Genomic DNA, 13,172 nt, shown 5'->3' with positions numbered 1-13,172 from the left:
GTATAAAAGCAGTTAAGTTGCGGTCCAAAAGTTAAAGTCCAAATGACTGAGACCATAAGTTTATGTCAAGATTCAGATTAAAAAGTAGCTCCCGTGAAGGTTGTTAGACCGAGTCCACTATGTTACCTAGTGTGCATATTTTCGTAGTTCTTAATTCATTATATAAATGTAAATTAACTTTTAGTTGGTTGATAAAATATACATACATTGTCATACAAAAGTGATAAATGTCACGTAACAAACTAATTTAACGTGGTCCAATTCTTGAAAAGTTCATCTTAGAAGTTTAGCCAGGGACAACATTTCGAGTTATTAAATTTTAATTACAATCATAATCAATCATTATAAAGGATACAAATAGTAAAATAATTAACTTTTGTTTCGATGACGCTAGCATGGGATTGGTTATAAATTACATATTTACCATTTTGTTTTAAAAGGTGATCATGATGTTAGGGGAAAATAATTTACATAGTTGTTTCCAAACAAAAAAGGGTTTTCTTACATAAAATGATGAAAAGAAAGACGGAGGACTGACTCACGCGTTTCCGACCAAACTCTATCGAGTAGTTTTGGAGTTGGCAAAAAAAATAAATAAATAAAAAATAAAATATTCCATATTTATAAAAGTTTCTTCACTTTCCTTTTCTATTAAAAAAATATCAGTATTGTGAAATTACGATTATGATGTCTTCTTCTTCAGTTGCCGAGCCCGCCGGGACGATAAAGAAAAGCTACCATCGTCAGAAATCTCAGGTAAGCTTTGTGTGTCCATCATACAAATTTTGATCTTTAAAAACAAGAACCTGGTAGTAAACAAAGAAGGTGTGGATGATTTGATATACACAGAGATTATGGGCAAAGCTGGTGATGAGGAAGTGGTTGAACATAAGTGCTAGAGATCCTGAGTACGGTGCTGATACTGAAGACGAATCCGAAAACGACGACGTTGGAGAGGAAAACCAAGACTCTAGCTCAGATGAAGGTTTGTTTCTTCTTTCAGAATCATCATCATCGGTTCTTGTTTCCCGGTTATCTAATCTGGTTTCACAGATTGTGAAGAATCGAGCACGCAAAGAAAAGAACCGGTTCAACCAAAGGTTTGTGAGAACGCCGAGGATGCCATCGCCGCTGCTTCTGCCACCGTAGACGCCGCCGCAGCTGCCGCAGAGTTTATTAACAATGGTAATGCCGGTAGTTCTTGAGATTCTTGAGTTGTTAGTTTAGTCCCTTTTGCTGAATTTTAAAAAATCTTTAATGAACTAAAAATAAAAACAAAAAAGTTAGTGAGTCTTTTTAATTTTTTTTCTTTTTTTTTGGTGATATCAGATGCCCCAATGAAGCTACGGAGAAGAAATTCTGAAACTTTAAGAGCACAATATATTTACAACAAAGAAATAAGGTACGATCTTGATGTGTTCTTTTGAGATGTAACTCTATTTTATTTAGTGTATATTTTTTTTTTTATTCTAGTAGGAATAGTACTATATAGTATATAGATTCGGATCCTATCATTCTTGTTGGTGAAAAGGAGACCTAGAACAACATGTCGGAATTTTATATAAACTAAGGGGAGACCTAGAACAACATGTCGGAATTTTATATAAACTAAAAGTCTAAAACTAGTTGTGTGTGTGTATGCAGAGTATGTGTTGGTACGTGGAACGTAGGAGGAATCTCACCGCCGTCTGATCTTGACATCGATGACTGGATCGAAATTAATCAACCTGCTGATATCTACGTTCTTGGGTAAAACACATTTGACTTTTCCTCAAAACGACATGGACAAAACTAACTCTGTTCAATACATTCTTCTTCAGAGATTCATTATGTTTTTTTTTTGTTTTGTATGAAGTTTACAAGAGATTGTTCCTTTAAATGCTGGAAACATACTTGGAGCAGAAGATAACCGACCGGTTACAAAATGGGAAGAAGTGATCAGAGAATCATTGAACAGAGTCAGACCAAAAAACTCAGGGTTTAAGAGCTACAGTGATCCACCATCTCCAGGAAGATTCAAACCTTTCGAGGAAACACACGATGTTATAGAGGGAGAAGTCGCTTACGAGACTGATAGTGACGCTGGCATTGAGATCCACCCCATCGACGAGGAAGAAGAAGGAAGCCTCCGGGTGCTAAAACATGACGGTGGAGTTATAGGAGAAGTCAACACCTTCGTTGACCCCAGTTCCGGTTTGCCCGTTGTTGAGATTAATACACAGTTCTCTTCTACTAAGAAGCTAGACAGACAAGTGTGTTTACGTTCAGACAGCTTAGAGAAGAGAAGGAACGACGAGGATGATGATGCCTCTGAGCCCGGTTTAAAGACGCTACACCGGATGCTAAGTGGGAAAGAAAGGATCGGTTTGAGCTGGCCTGAGCCTCCTTTGAACATGTTAGGACCTTCTTGCGTTCTCGATAAAAAGCCGTCGTTAAAGACAGTGAAGTCATTGAGAACAGCAAACTCTTTCAAGGCTTACAGTTCGTTTAAGTCTGTAGCCGGACACGCCAACGGGATTCCCCCGGAGGTGTTGGCATTAGCTGAGATGGACTTGAAGTTGTTGATGGAGAGGAAACGGAGACCGGCTTATGTGAGGCTAGTGAGTAAACAAATGGTTGGGATTCTTTTAACCATTTGGGTTAAACGAAGTTTGAGAAAACACATTCAAAACGTTAGAGTCTCTACGGTTGGAGTTGGCATCATGGGTTACATTGGTAACAAGGTATATAAAAAAAAGATTGGACTTATGTTACAATATGTTCAAAATGGTTTTTAATGTGCTTTGTGGTGTGCAGGGAGCTGTGTCTGTGAGTATGTCGATAAACCAGACGTTCTTCTGTTTCATATGCACACATTTGACGGCAGGAGAACGAGAGGTTGATCAGATCAAGAGGAACGCTGATGTTCACGAGATACATAAGAGAACAATCTTCCACTCTGTCTCAGCTCTTGGACTTCCCAAGCTTATCTATGATCACGAGTAAGTCTTTTCTTTTCTTGCTATCTTTTCCTAACGATAACATACGGAATAATAACTGCATTGCATTGTGGTTCTAATAGTAACAAAAACATATATATAGACTTTTGTTATTATTAACTATGGTGTGGTTCTATCCATTTGCCATTCGATACCTAAAGAAAGCTAGTTTTTTATTTCTAGAACTTAACTTTGTAATCACCTCTTTGCAGAAGAGTAATCTGGTTAGGCGATCTTAACTATAGGCTTAATCTATCTTATGAGAAAGCCAGAGACCTGATCTCCAAGAAAGAATGGTCACACTTACTTGAATATGATCAGGTAAATAATAAACTTGTTAATATTAGGATTTAGATCTCAAATATGATTAAGCTCCACAGCTCAACTTTCCTCATTTTTTTTTTGTTTCTTATGAATGAATATTGATATTGCAGCTGGTAAAAGAGTACAAGAAAGGTCGAGCATTTGACGGATGGTCAGAAGGAACTCTACATTTTCCACCGACCTATAAATACCAAGCACATTCCGATGAGTACACTTGTGGAGATGGAAAGGGGACGCGGAGAACACCAGCTTGGTGTGATAGAGTATTATCTTACGGCAATGGAATGAAGCTGGTTCATTACCGGCGGACCGAACAGAACTTCTCAGATCATCGTCCGGTAACAGCCATATACATGGCTGAAGTCGAGGTGTTTTCCGTGAGGAAGCTTCAGCGAGCGTTGACATTGACAGATAGAGAGATTGAAGACGAGAAACTTGTGGCCGTAGTGGCTTAGAAGAATAAGAAACAAAGAAGTGGTTATATTTGGTGCTTGCTTGTTGTTTGATCTTTGCATATGAAGTACTGGCGAAAGAGACATTCTCTTTCAACGGATATGTATTACTCTAGTGTCGTTACTGATGCATTACACTATAGTTCTATCTTCTCTTCTTTAGTGATTTCACCATAAAAGCCACCTACACACACAAAGATACTGAAAAAGTTAATTACCGCAATGTGGATATATACAAATAAATAGTTTTTTTTAGAACAAGACAAATAAAATAGTTTAACCAAAGGAGTGATAAGATTTTAATTTCATGAATAGACAGGAGCAGAATATAGGACCTTAAGGCTATACGAGTACGAGAGAGGATCATCTCTCAATATAACACCAGACCACATATTGAGATGCCTCGGTGCAACCTATCAGCCACCACGTGATGCAAAGCTCAGGGGCAGCTACAAGAGAGCGATGTCTCTTAGAGACTAGAGACACGGCCACGTGGTCCGATTTCGTGAGGCGAGCCAAACAGCTCAGAGCCACAGCGTCTAGCAACGACGACCATGATGGAGAAGCCTCCTCCTCATTCGTCTTCTTACTTCTTTTCTTGTGCTGTGGTGACACTTCGGATGCGTCAGAGGAGATCATCGCCTGCTCTCGAACTCTCAACATACAACTCAAAAATATCACGTCTCTATATCTGATTTGACTGATTATGTGTTAGATTCGGGCTTTATTACGGGCTTCCAACTCAAAATCAATTGGCAATTAGTGGATTGGCCCTAACCTTTTATATATTACTTAATGTCCCATTCATTTTCCAATGTGGGATACATATCCCTTAATACCCCTCCTCGAGATGATGGCTCTTATCGGCCAGAAATCTCAGAACTTTAAGACAGTTATACTCGGTCGAGCGAGTCAATTACGACCTATATACCCGGTCGGGTACGGTTAATATTAATTAGGGGTTTAACTTATTAGGATCTGGGCTCTGATACTATGTTAGATTCGGGTTTATTATGGGCTTCCAACTCAAAACCAATTGGCAATTAGTGGATTGGCCCTAATCTTTTATATATTACTTAATGTCCCATTGATTTTCCAATGTGGGATACATATCCTTTAATATTATGGATTGATCAAACTGCATAAATTATGAGAGGTGGATTGGAGGGGACCTGTATTTATATAATTTTATTTTTCTTCCAAAACGAATTAGGATTATGAAAAAACTTAGTTTCCTTTTTCTTTTTTACTTCTTCACTTTGGCGGCAGTATATTTTGAATATCTTGGGAAAACTGGATTTTGGAAAAATGATAAGTCAAATGTTGACCAAACACCAAAATTGTGTTCGTTTAATTTGAAGTTTAAAGTGAAACCTAAAAGAACTCCTTATTGTTGAGAACCATTAAATACTTTTATGGTTGTTTTCCTTCTTCATATCCAATATTGGAATAAGACTTTTGTATCTGAAAATAAAATATTTAAAATGTAAAATGTATACAGCATTTTATGTCTATTTATAATATTTCTATCGAATTATCTAAAGTAGACAAATCATAATATTCCAAAATCCAGTTTTCCAAGATATTCAAATATACTGCCGCAAAGTGAAGAAGTAAAAAGAAAAGGAAACTAAAAATTTTCATAATCCTAATTCGTTTTGGAAGAAAAATAAAATTATATAAATACAGGTCCCCCTCCAATCCACCACTCATAATTTGTGCAGTTTGATCAAATCCATAATCAATCTTTTTTTTTTTTACTTTTTTTGGACAACAATTAAAATTTGGGAAAATTTATTTAAGAAGAGGAAGATTAAGTAAGGCCAACTACTCTGTATTTTGTTTCTGATTCGTCTTCTTATTTTCACTGTTAACGAAAATAACTGGGTTACAAAAAGCTTGCACCAGCCGGGAATCAAACCCGGGTCTGTACCGTGGCAGGGTACTATTCTACCACTAGACCACTGGTGCTTGTCTGTCCAAATTTATTGCTATAGATATTGTTTATGTAACACAAGCCATGTCCATTGCTTTGAAAGTTTACAAACCTCTCTATATAATGGAAGAAAACAGACAAATTGGTGAAAGTAACAACAGCATAATAGTCACCTAAATCTTTTCCTTTACTTTTATCTAATTGTTGAAACTTTTAGAAATTCAAGTTTGCTTCAATATGTGAATCTTCTTCATCTTTCAAGGTCAATCTAGGAGCAATTGTCTTCTAAGCCAGTACTGTTCAAATCTCTGCCTTGCATATTCCTTGTAATCAAACTCAATCTTGTTCACATGCCCCTGTTTTGCAACAACGCCACAATAGGTTACTACCAAGTTTCCATATAATTGCTAAAATTATCTTAAAGTAGAGAGAGAGAGAGAGAGAGACTAACCGAGATGATTCCCCATAAGCCCCAAAATATATGATTTGCCAAAGTGTATCTCTCTACATCAGTCAATAATCTCTCCACTTCTCCCTCGCTTGTTGCATTACCTGAGATTAACACAATAAAAGGGATATGTTTTGGTTAAGAGATGATTTTTTTTCTTTAGATGTGTGAAGAAAAGTAACTAATGATTCAAGAAGGTATGGGAAAAAACCTGTAGAGCCAAGGTATGTGCTAATGAACCTTCTCCGTTCTTCTTCTCCTGTTTGTTCATCATTACACACACACACACACAATTAGACTCTTGAGTAACCTAAGCAACGTACCAAGTAACATGTTTATAATTATAGAAAAGTACCTGGATATAGAGTGTAATCTAGAACATGAGGAGTGTCTGAATGGTAATTAGCAGCCATTTCACAGAAGTGGTTCGCAATGTCATAAGCAATAGGATTAAAACTCGAATACTCATAGTCCTGTAACAGATAAAACCCTAATTAACACAAAGCACTTTCTTGATGAAGAGGGAAATGTTATGTTCATGAAAAAAAACAAGCTTACTATGATGGTAATAGCGTTGGTTTCCTCATCGATCATGACGTTACCATACTGAAGATCATTATGACAGAAACCAATCTCTTGATCCTCCCGAGTCAGCCTCTCCTCCAACATGTTGATTTCATCTCCCATAACTTCCAAACGAAACTCGTCAATCTCTGTCGGTGAACACAGCTTCTTAGCTTCCTTAAGCCAAGTCCTGAGTCTTTCCCAGAGAAGCACGTTCCTCGGACCAGGCATATCAAGCTCGTGAAACTCTCTTAGCTTCGCCGCGATTAAATCAGACGTTTCTGTTACACGGAGATCACCTGCAGAAAGAGTCTGGTGAACGGACCAAACCAATAGATTCATCATGTCATATACACAAATCTCCCTCTCTATAGGTTTCTTGTACCGCAAACAATACATAAAACCCTAAAACTCTGTTTCTAAACCTATTTTTTTTGTGTGTTTGACAAGAAAACGTACTCTTGCGTGGATGAACTCTTCGAGACGACCATCGGAGAAGCGGCCAAGAAGCTTAGGTCCATAACCGTGATGAGACATACACTCGAAGGTTTTGATCTCGTCGTCTCTGTTGAAGAAAAGGTCAACGCCGTCTCCGTAGATCCGAACAAGAACTTTGCGGTGGAGAGCGTCTTGGCCGTTTAAGGTAGGCCAGTTGATCTGGTAAACCTCGTTGGTCATGGCTCCTTTCAACGGAACAACCTCGAGACTCTCGAGATCTTCGACCACGTCTCCCCAGGTCGAGCCTAGCGTTTGCAAAACGCGTTTTAGATCCTCAGGGGAAGAGCAGCTGGGAATCAAACTAGTCATCTTCTTGATCGCCATGGGGGAAATGAAACGTAGATAAAAAGTTAAGGATGGTATGAGATTCTTCTGAGAAAGGAGATTATCAACAAGAATCTTTTATTTATGGAAAGAAATAATCTGGGGATTTGAAGTTTGAAACACAAACGAAACTACGTTTCTGGGTGATTTAATTATATAGAGAAAAAAATTGAAAATATATTAAAAAGAACCCAGATGAACGCGTTATTTCGGCGTTCCTTGTTTATCCCGTGTGTGTGAGATACGAATTAAGTTTTTTTTTTCGGGTTTTTAAAACGGTTTTCGTGACCGACGGTTTGTTGGAGCCAATAAAGAGTAACCACGTGGATATGTATGGGAGATAATTCAACGGCGTAAAGAGGTGGTTGGTTACTTTTATGACGAAGTCAACGAATGGGGAAATAATAATACTACAGCTTTGATTGTCTGCCAGGTCAACTGTTATCTCTCACTCATCCAGAAATTATTGGAGATGTACAAAATCAAATATGAAATACTATGCAAGATCCAGCTTTAATTAATTATATTACAATCAGTGTGTTATCACAAAGATATGTGTGACTCATTATCTTTTAATAATTAATGTTGATTAGGATTAAAATATGAAATTGTGATAAAAATTTGTGTTTAAAAGAAATTTGTTTTTTTCTTCTAAAGTATTGAATAGTGTTGTATAATTCGGTGTACAATCAAACTATATTAACAAGTACCATCAAACTTAGATGGTGATTCAACTTAAAAAGGAAAGCTTTTCAATAATAAAAACAGAATACTACTTTCTAAATAAAGTACGCTATCAAAAAAGATAAAAGAGAATCCATGTACATAAAAGTATTCAGAAAATCTAAGGGAAAGCTACGTGTAACAACACGTATGGATTTGTAATTCAAAAGGTTATCACTTTAGTTCATGCTTGGCATTGACATTTCATATGTGAACGTATTGTTTATCTTTCGTTAGAAAAACAATCACACTTTATCTTTTGTTAATCACCTTGAATTTTCTTCGGTATACAGTTGAAAAATGCCCCCCTTATGACATAATAATAATAATATTGCGACAATGTTGGGCCAGCGACGTATCAGTATAAGACATTTAAGTTACACGACATGAACGAGACAGGGACATGACACCAAACACACTTTGACTTCATCATTGCTACTAAGAGATGAGATCGAGCACCAAACACACCTAAGTACAACTACACGAGGAATGGGCTCAAGTGGTTCAAATCCTGGGATTGCTTATTAGAGCAAATAGTTGTATAACTATACCTATAGTCATACTGTTATTGATATTCTGGAGGATTGTCTTTGCTTACTGCTTCCATAGATTAATATTGCTTACTAATTTCTATACTTTGGCCCTTGTATTCATTATGCTGAATATATGGAAATAACATTTTACTTTCATATTCATGTACAGGAGCAAGCAAGCAGTGATAGTCTGCGTAAGAGCATTTTCAACAATGGGTACGAAGAGTGATTCTAAGTATTTTTTTAAAAAATGAAATTAAAAAAGAAAAGACAAAAAGTTCTAAATTTAGAGATTTTTAGAAACTATTAGTAACCCTAAGATACATATATATATGTCAACGTGTAAAAGAAAGTTATTATTTTTATTGATTAAAAAAATAGAATTGACTAACTATAATACTAATTTTTTCTTCTCTTATGAACTTATATGGTTTCTTGTTGTTGGAGTTGTTCTAAGCATGATGTGCTTTAAACGTGGATAGTATACGAATTATGATGAAAACTAAGAAATTTTAGAAGGGAAGGTTAATGTGTAAATACCGTATAGTTTTTTTCCTTTGACCATAACTAGCCCAGGGAGTTTAGCAAAAAAAGAAAAAATAACTGGCCCAGGGAGTCGTTTTCTCTGGTCTGATGAAAAGATTCTCCCCTGAACTCCTGACAGAAAATGTGAGAAGTCACTAGTGGCTTATTGTAACAAACGATACAACAAGATCAAAGTGTTGGTTCTTTAAACAAAGATTAAAACGGTGGCACCTTCACTAAGCTTGCAGCAAGATTCAGTATGCTCTTTCTATTGTACTCCCAAATCGTGGGAAGCTGAATAAGAGATACGAACTCTATTAGCAAGCTGCCACTACAATTTACGGTACAACAAACTCGGCTTGAAATGGGCCACCATATTTTAATGGGCCCTATTTAATTCAACTCTTTTAGCCCGTTTAAATTTAAGGCTTTTTTTACTTGACTTCTTGGAAATACAAGTGTGTTGGATTTGCATGCATCATTTTCCTTCTGCAATGTCTTTCTCACTCAAGATTGTTACCAGTTGTGATATATGATAACTCTCTTTATTAATCAGATAATCAATCTCGAACATTCCACAGATTAAGCATACGTGCATGAACTTAAAAACAAAGCTAAGATGAAGCAACACTCTTATTTATCAGATAGTCTTAAAGCATTCCACAAACCACAAGTGCGTCAACTAAAAAAAACAAAGTCAAAGGAAAATAAGAGGCGATATTTTATATGGTTTCATCTAGATCATGGAAAGAGCCTCCTCGAGTATGCCTTCTTCCAAAACAGACATGAAACTTTCAGTGTTTCTGGCGGAACAGTTTGCACGAATCTCTCCTTGTGACCCCGTCAAGACACTCATCTGACCCATCTTGATCATCCCCACCACAAAATGATCAAAAAACAGCTTTTGGTCGATGGCAAAGCTCTCCACGATACCACGTGTCCTCTTGTCCGTGAACAGGTCCTGGTCTGATGTAAACAGCCCTTGTCGGTTCATGAGATCAACGTAGTACTTGTTGTCAAACACGTCAGGGCTCCTTATGTCATTCACTTGCGTGTTGCTCGAGTTAGCGGTGGGGCAAGTGCGTTTAAGGTTGTTGGCGAAGGACTTGTTCATGGTTGGGTCTTGGTTCGGGTAGAGACGGTCTGTGAAAGACGGACAATGCGCGATCCCGATGGTGTGTCCACCGGAGAGTGCAACCAAGTCGGTGATGTCGAGGTTTCTATTGGCGAAGTCGGCGATGAGCTGGCTCGCGTTGGCGAATGGTGGCGGCAAGTTGTTTAACGTTGTGTTCTGGCTCGCGAATGCTAGTGAGTCGCGTCGGCCAAGTGGTACAGCATAGTCTGGCCCTCCTGACTTCATTAATTGGCCAAAGAGTAATCAGCAATTATTAGTATATAGTATTGGTATGTCACGTGTGGTTGGAATATAGTATAAAGATATAAATAGACAAAGAGATTTGATGAAGAGAGAGGGAGAGTTTGGTTACAAGGACGACGGAGTCACGGGCGGCTAGAGCGAGGATGTCAGAGCAAGAGACGACTTGACCACACTGCTTGTGGACGAGGGCACGAAGGTTATTGATGACGACAAAGGCGGCTTGACGGAGTGTCAGATTCGGGATCGATGATTGCTCTCCTGGTCCACTCGCTGATCCATCTAGCAGCACTGATGCTTCACATCCCTGTTTCAATTTATATTAAATCTCAATGGTGAAAGCAGTAAATGAACAAAAAAACATTATTCAAGATTTTCCTATGCTATATTATATGTCTGATCAAAGGAGGCCACACATCTCATTACAAGGTGTTGCAATTAACGCTACAAAAATTTGATTAGTATTTGTGTAGAGGAAAATCGAATACTGTTTTTTTGTTACACAATGAACTGAATATATATCAATAGCATTCTCTTTATTTGTAATTTTGTACCATTGGTAGGGTATTTACTTTTCTCTCATTAAAAGCGACTCAACTAACCCACGAAAAGCGGGTGTGTAGTATTAATGCCACACGTCCTGCTGTATTCAAGTCTATATCCCAATGCATGTAATGTCAGAAACAAATTACTATAGTGTTTACACTTGCATTAGTATTAAACTGTTCTTTACAAGAAAAAAAAACATAAAGAACGGACAATCCTTACTTCTTGTTCTTTAGAATTTCGAGGCGACTTTATGTTTTTCTCTTGAGGTAGTTTTGGTCGAATTTAGTCTAGCACGTGATAACATAAGTAACAGTTAAACATGTTTCTTGATTTTACAAATTTCATTTTTATGTGGGTATAAGTGGATATGGTTTCTTATCTTTAAAAAAAACAAGTCTTTTAATCAAACCAAAAGTACGTTAAATCACTTGCGTAAGGCTGTTTAGATAAGGCTTAGCGAACATCAAATTTATGTTTCTTAATAGACCAACACAAAAGGGAGAAAAGAAAGAAAAAGATAGAGACCTGAACGAAGCAGTCATGGAAATGTATGCGAAGGATGGCTGCGGCTAAACCAATGTCTCTCTTGAAGACTTTCTTGAGCTCTTTCCTGATGATGCTTTCCACTTTTGGACATGCTTTCTGGTAAAAGCTCCATGAGAGACCTTTCACTAGAGGAACATCTCTCCTCGGCTTCTTCTTGTTCTGTGCCTCTACCGTGGACAGAAGGTTCATTGCCACCGCCAGTAACGAGATCAATATCAGAAAAGTGAGGACACGTCTGGATAAATCCTTACCCATTTTTCTCTCTTGTTGGTGTTTTGTTTTAAAAGTTTTTATCTTCTCTGCCTAATGATGTTCTTCGGAAACAAGAGGACTTCGTTTTATAGCCAAATGTGGTCCTTGTATTGTATTTTAAATATCTATTTAATTAGAAAAAATGGAATGATAAAGTATTTTATTTGCTTTTTTTTGTTTGTTCAAAGGAAAGCTAGTCTTTAGATAATATTTTCAAAAGTGAAAGCTTTTTATTTAAAATCTAAGTTGAAAAGTTTGCGTTTCGTTCTTCGTATAATTAACGTATCAATTGGTTAACAAACATTCTTTTCATATAACAAAAGGTATACATCTTACATTTTTCAGATCAAGATTAAAGCAGATAAATATGTGCAAAACCGTGTTTATTTTCTCTTCCCTAGCGTCAATTTCGTGACTTTGTTGAGTTGGTTCACCTATGAGAAGTTTTCTAATAATTATTGGCAATGTAATTAACACACAGAAAAAAACTCATGTCAAATTTTTTTGAATGAATGTCAAACCCTTGTCAATAATGGACATACATAACTATTTAATTTTTAAAAAATAAAAAAAAAACTATTTAATTTTACTACTTATAGTCGCGTGAATTTTTTGTTTTTGATGTTATAAATAATAATTGGTCTGCAACCTAACCGTTTAAAGGGTCTTGTCCCAGCGCTATTGAACCTCAATTTAAAACCCATGTGCTATGTTTTAGGGAGATAATTTCATCATTCAGATCATTTCACAAGTACAAAAATGAACAGTACTTATAAACATAAAAGATTAGTGTAAGATTCAAATTATCTACCTATGTGGGTACACATATATATAGTGGTACATTAATTTGAAAATTAAGATGTGCGTATAGTGTCAAAGTATACGAGTTAGTGGCATGCAATTTGGATTGTTATGAACGGGACCACGGAAAATAATACCGCGGCGCAACGAAAGTCTTAGATAGAATCCAAAGGCAACAAATACTATCACCGACAAGTATATCACATAACTTATTTTGTCAATGCGTGGTAAACACAATATATTAAACTAAAATGTTACGTAATAATATTACTTTTTAGTTAACATTTTTTGGATTTACAGGTAAGTTAATTTGTTTAACTAGCTAATATATTACAAGTTCAAAA

General features: G+C 36.7%; 3 protein-coding genes, 1 long non-coding RNA gene and 1 other non-coding gene across 5 annotated transcripts; 1 reads left to right on the top strand and 4 right to left on the bottom strand.

The window, feature by feature from the left end:
• Nucleotides 1-502: 502 nt before the first annotated feature.
• LOC106354163 (type IV inositol polyphosphate 5-phosphatase 3) lies at nt 503-3,911 on the top strand. Its single transcript, XM_013794042.3, has 9 exons — nt 503-756; nt 850-985; nt 1,054-1,185; nt 1,330-1,402; nt 1,645-1,749; nt 1,856-2,723; nt 2,797-2,981; nt 3,191-3,299; nt 3,413-3,911. The coding sequence occupies exons 1-9, from the start codon at nt 685-687 to the stop codon at nt 3,755-3,757; spliced, it is 2,025 nt and encodes a 674-aa protein (XP_013649496.2). The 5' UTR covers nt 503-684; the 3' UTR covers nt 3,758-3,911.
• LOC111199309 lies at nt 3,761-5,497 on the bottom strand. The gene is made up of 2 exons (XR_002653285.2): nt 4,090-5,497; nt 3,761-3,938 (listed from the first exon to the last, which is right to left on the bottom strand). It is a non-coding gene; the product is annotated as an uncharacterized LOC111199309 (long non-coding RNA).
• A 157-nt stretch (nt 5,498-5,654) lies between these two features.
• TRNAG-GCC lies at nt 5,655-5,725 on the bottom strand. Its single transcript has one exon. It is a non-coding gene; the product is annotated as a tRNA-Gly (tRNA).
• Nucleotides 5,726-5,730: 5 nt separating this feature from the next.
• On the bottom strand, nt 5,731-7,766 carry LOC106354162 (probable choline kinase 1). Its single transcript, XM_013794041.3, has 6 exons — nt 7,162-7,766; nt 6,697-7,014; nt 6,494-6,611; nt 6,350-6,397; nt 6,142-6,242; nt 5,731-6,046 (listed from the first exon to the last, which is right to left on the bottom strand). Exons 1-6 carry the CDS (start codon nt 7,522-7,524, stop codon nt 5,954-5,956), a joined length of 1,041 nt encoding a protein of 346 aa, XP_013649495.1. The 5' UTR covers nt 7,525-7,766; the 3' UTR covers nt 5,731-5,953.
• Nucleotides 7,767-9,920: 2,154 nt separating this feature from the next.
• Nucleotides 9,921-12,122, bottom strand: LOC106354161 (peroxidase 12). The gene is made up of 3 exons (XM_013794040.3): nt 11,755-12,122; nt 10,793-10,987; nt 9,921-10,659 (listed from the first exon to the last, which is right to left on the bottom strand). The coding sequence occupies exons 1-3, from the start codon at nt 12,028-12,030 to the stop codon at nt 10,042-10,044; spliced, it is 1,089 nt and encodes a 362-aa protein (XP_013649494.1). The 5' UTR covers nt 12,031-12,122; the 3' UTR covers nt 9,921-10,041.
• Nucleotides 12,123-13,172: the final 1,050 nt, after the last annotated feature.

This window comes from Brassica napus, chromosome A7 (genome assembly GCF_020379485.1).
Source record: "Brassica napus cultivar Da-Ae chromosome A7, Da-Ae, whole genome shotgun sequence".
NCBI lineage: Eukaryota > Viridiplantae > Streptophyta > Magnoliopsida > Brassicales > Brassicaceae > Brassica > Brassica napus.
This window is presented reverse-complemented; position numbering and strand designations above follow the sequence as displayed.

Coding starts and splice junctions, on each gene's coding strand:
- LOC106354163 (XM_013794042.3), top strand. CDS start 685: ATGATGTCTTCTTCTTCAGTTGCCGAGCCCGCCGGGACGATAAAGAAA. Junction 1,403..1,644: donor ATTTACAACAAAGAAATAAG/GTACGATCTTGA, acceptor GTGTGTATGCAG/AGTATGTGTTGGTACGTGGA. Junction 2,724..2,796: donor TGGGTTACATTGGTAACAAG/GTATATAAAAAA, acceptor TGTGGTGTGCAG/GGAGCTGTGTCTGTGAGTAT.
- LOC106354162 (XM_013794041.3), bottom strand. CDS start 7,524: ATGGCGATCAAGAAGATGACTAGTTTGATTCCCAGCTGCTCTTCCCCT. Junction 6,612..6,696: donor CCAACGCTATTACCATCATA/GTAAGCTTGTTT, acceptor TATCTGTTACAG/GACTATGAGTATTCGAGTTT. Junction 6,047..6,141: donor GCTTATGGGGAATCATCTCG/GTTAGTCTCTCT, acceptor GTTGCAAAACAG/GGGCATGTGAACAAGATTGA.
- LOC106354161 (XM_013794040.3), bottom strand. CDS start 12,030: ATGGGTAAGGATTTATCCAGACGTGTCCTCACTTTTCTGATATTGATC. Junction 10,988..11,754: donor TCCATGACTGCTTCGTTCAG/GTCTCTATCTTT, acceptor AAATTGAAACAG/GGATGTGAAGCATCAGTGCT. Junction 10,660..10,792: donor CCCGTGACTCCGTCGTCCTT/GTAACCAAACTC, acceptor CAATTAATGAAG/TCAGGAGGGCCAGACTATGC.